The sequence below is a fragment of the Branchiostoma floridae genome, chromosome 4 (genome assembly GCF_000003815.2).
Source record: "Branchiostoma floridae strain S238N-H82 chromosome 4, Bfl_VNyyK, whole genome shotgun sequence".
Classification (NCBI taxonomy): Eukaryota; Metazoa; Chordata; class Leptocardii; order Amphioxiformes; family Branchiostomatidae; genus Branchiostoma; species Branchiostoma floridae.
Window position 1 is genome coordinate 14908076 of NC_049982.1, and position 949 is coordinate 14909024.

Sequence of the window (949 nt, forward strand, 5' to 3'; positions counted from 1 at the left end):
ATCTCTGATTGCCTTGTTTTCACCACTGCTCTGTTCTCTTTGATGAAAGCATTGAGGACACTGACTCAGTGTTTGTTTCCTTGCAGTTTCTGTGCTAGCCCTGGGGGAGTATCAGGACCTGAAGTCCAAGTTTGACATGGAGAAAAGCTGCAGGGCGAGGGCAGAGAGCTATGCTGCAGAGGTCAGTTGGTATCATTTATTGTCCAACAACTACATGTAAATGCCAAATATGAAATAGGCATTGCATGGCTTAGATTCGGGCATTATAAATATGCAGCAGTACTGAATATACAAAATGTAACTTAGAACCGTTGTTTCCCTTTAACCTAGGTATATACATGCTTGCAAGTACTACCCAAACTAAAGAAGGATGTTCTTTCTCCTGATTAACTCTCAATGCATGTCAATTATTTATTTTTGTCTGCAGATGTTGCGTCAGCAGAAGGCCATGACCAGACAGAGCGTCATCGTCATGCAGTCAGTAGCAGCAGACGAACGTCTGATGAAATCCCTACAAGAAGTAGAGGAGATGACAACAACACTTGAGAAGGAGAGGTTTGAGCATGAACAGAAGGTACATGTATGTTTGGCACTTATCCTGTTTTACTTTGTTCTACATAAGGGTTGTTCTAGATAAAGGTTGGGTGTTGACAGCAAGCAAACAACACTTCTTTCCATCACAGATAAAGGAGATTGAGGAGCAAGTTGCCACGCCAACAGATTTGGAGGATCTGGAGAAGAAGGTTGCCTTGTCGATGGAGGAGACAGAAGCACAGGAGAAAAGAGCACAGGAGGCAGAGGAGAAGGTCAAGGTTTTGGAGAAACAAGGTCAGTTTTTGAGGCTATTTCAAATGACATCACAGTGTGGCAGATTGTATGCTGTCAAATGTGGACATGTTTGTTAAAAAAACAAATATAGAGGTCTGAAAGCAATCTATCACCTACAGGA

The 949-nt window shown here is 42.4% G+C and overlaps 1 protein-coding gene across 1 annotated transcript in view; it reads left to right on the plus strand.

The window, feature by feature from the left end:
- Positions 1-828, plus strand: part of LOC118414982 (shootin-1-like) — a gene marked incomplete at its 3' end in the record, with an annotated part of 29321 nt that extends 28493 nt beyond the window's left edge. Inside the window, 2 exon segments of the mRNA XM_035819350.1 lie at positions 428-574; positions 684-828. Coding sequence (XP_035675243.1) covers positions 428-574; positions 684-828 — 292 coding nt within the window.
- Positions 829-949: the final 121 nt, after the last annotated feature.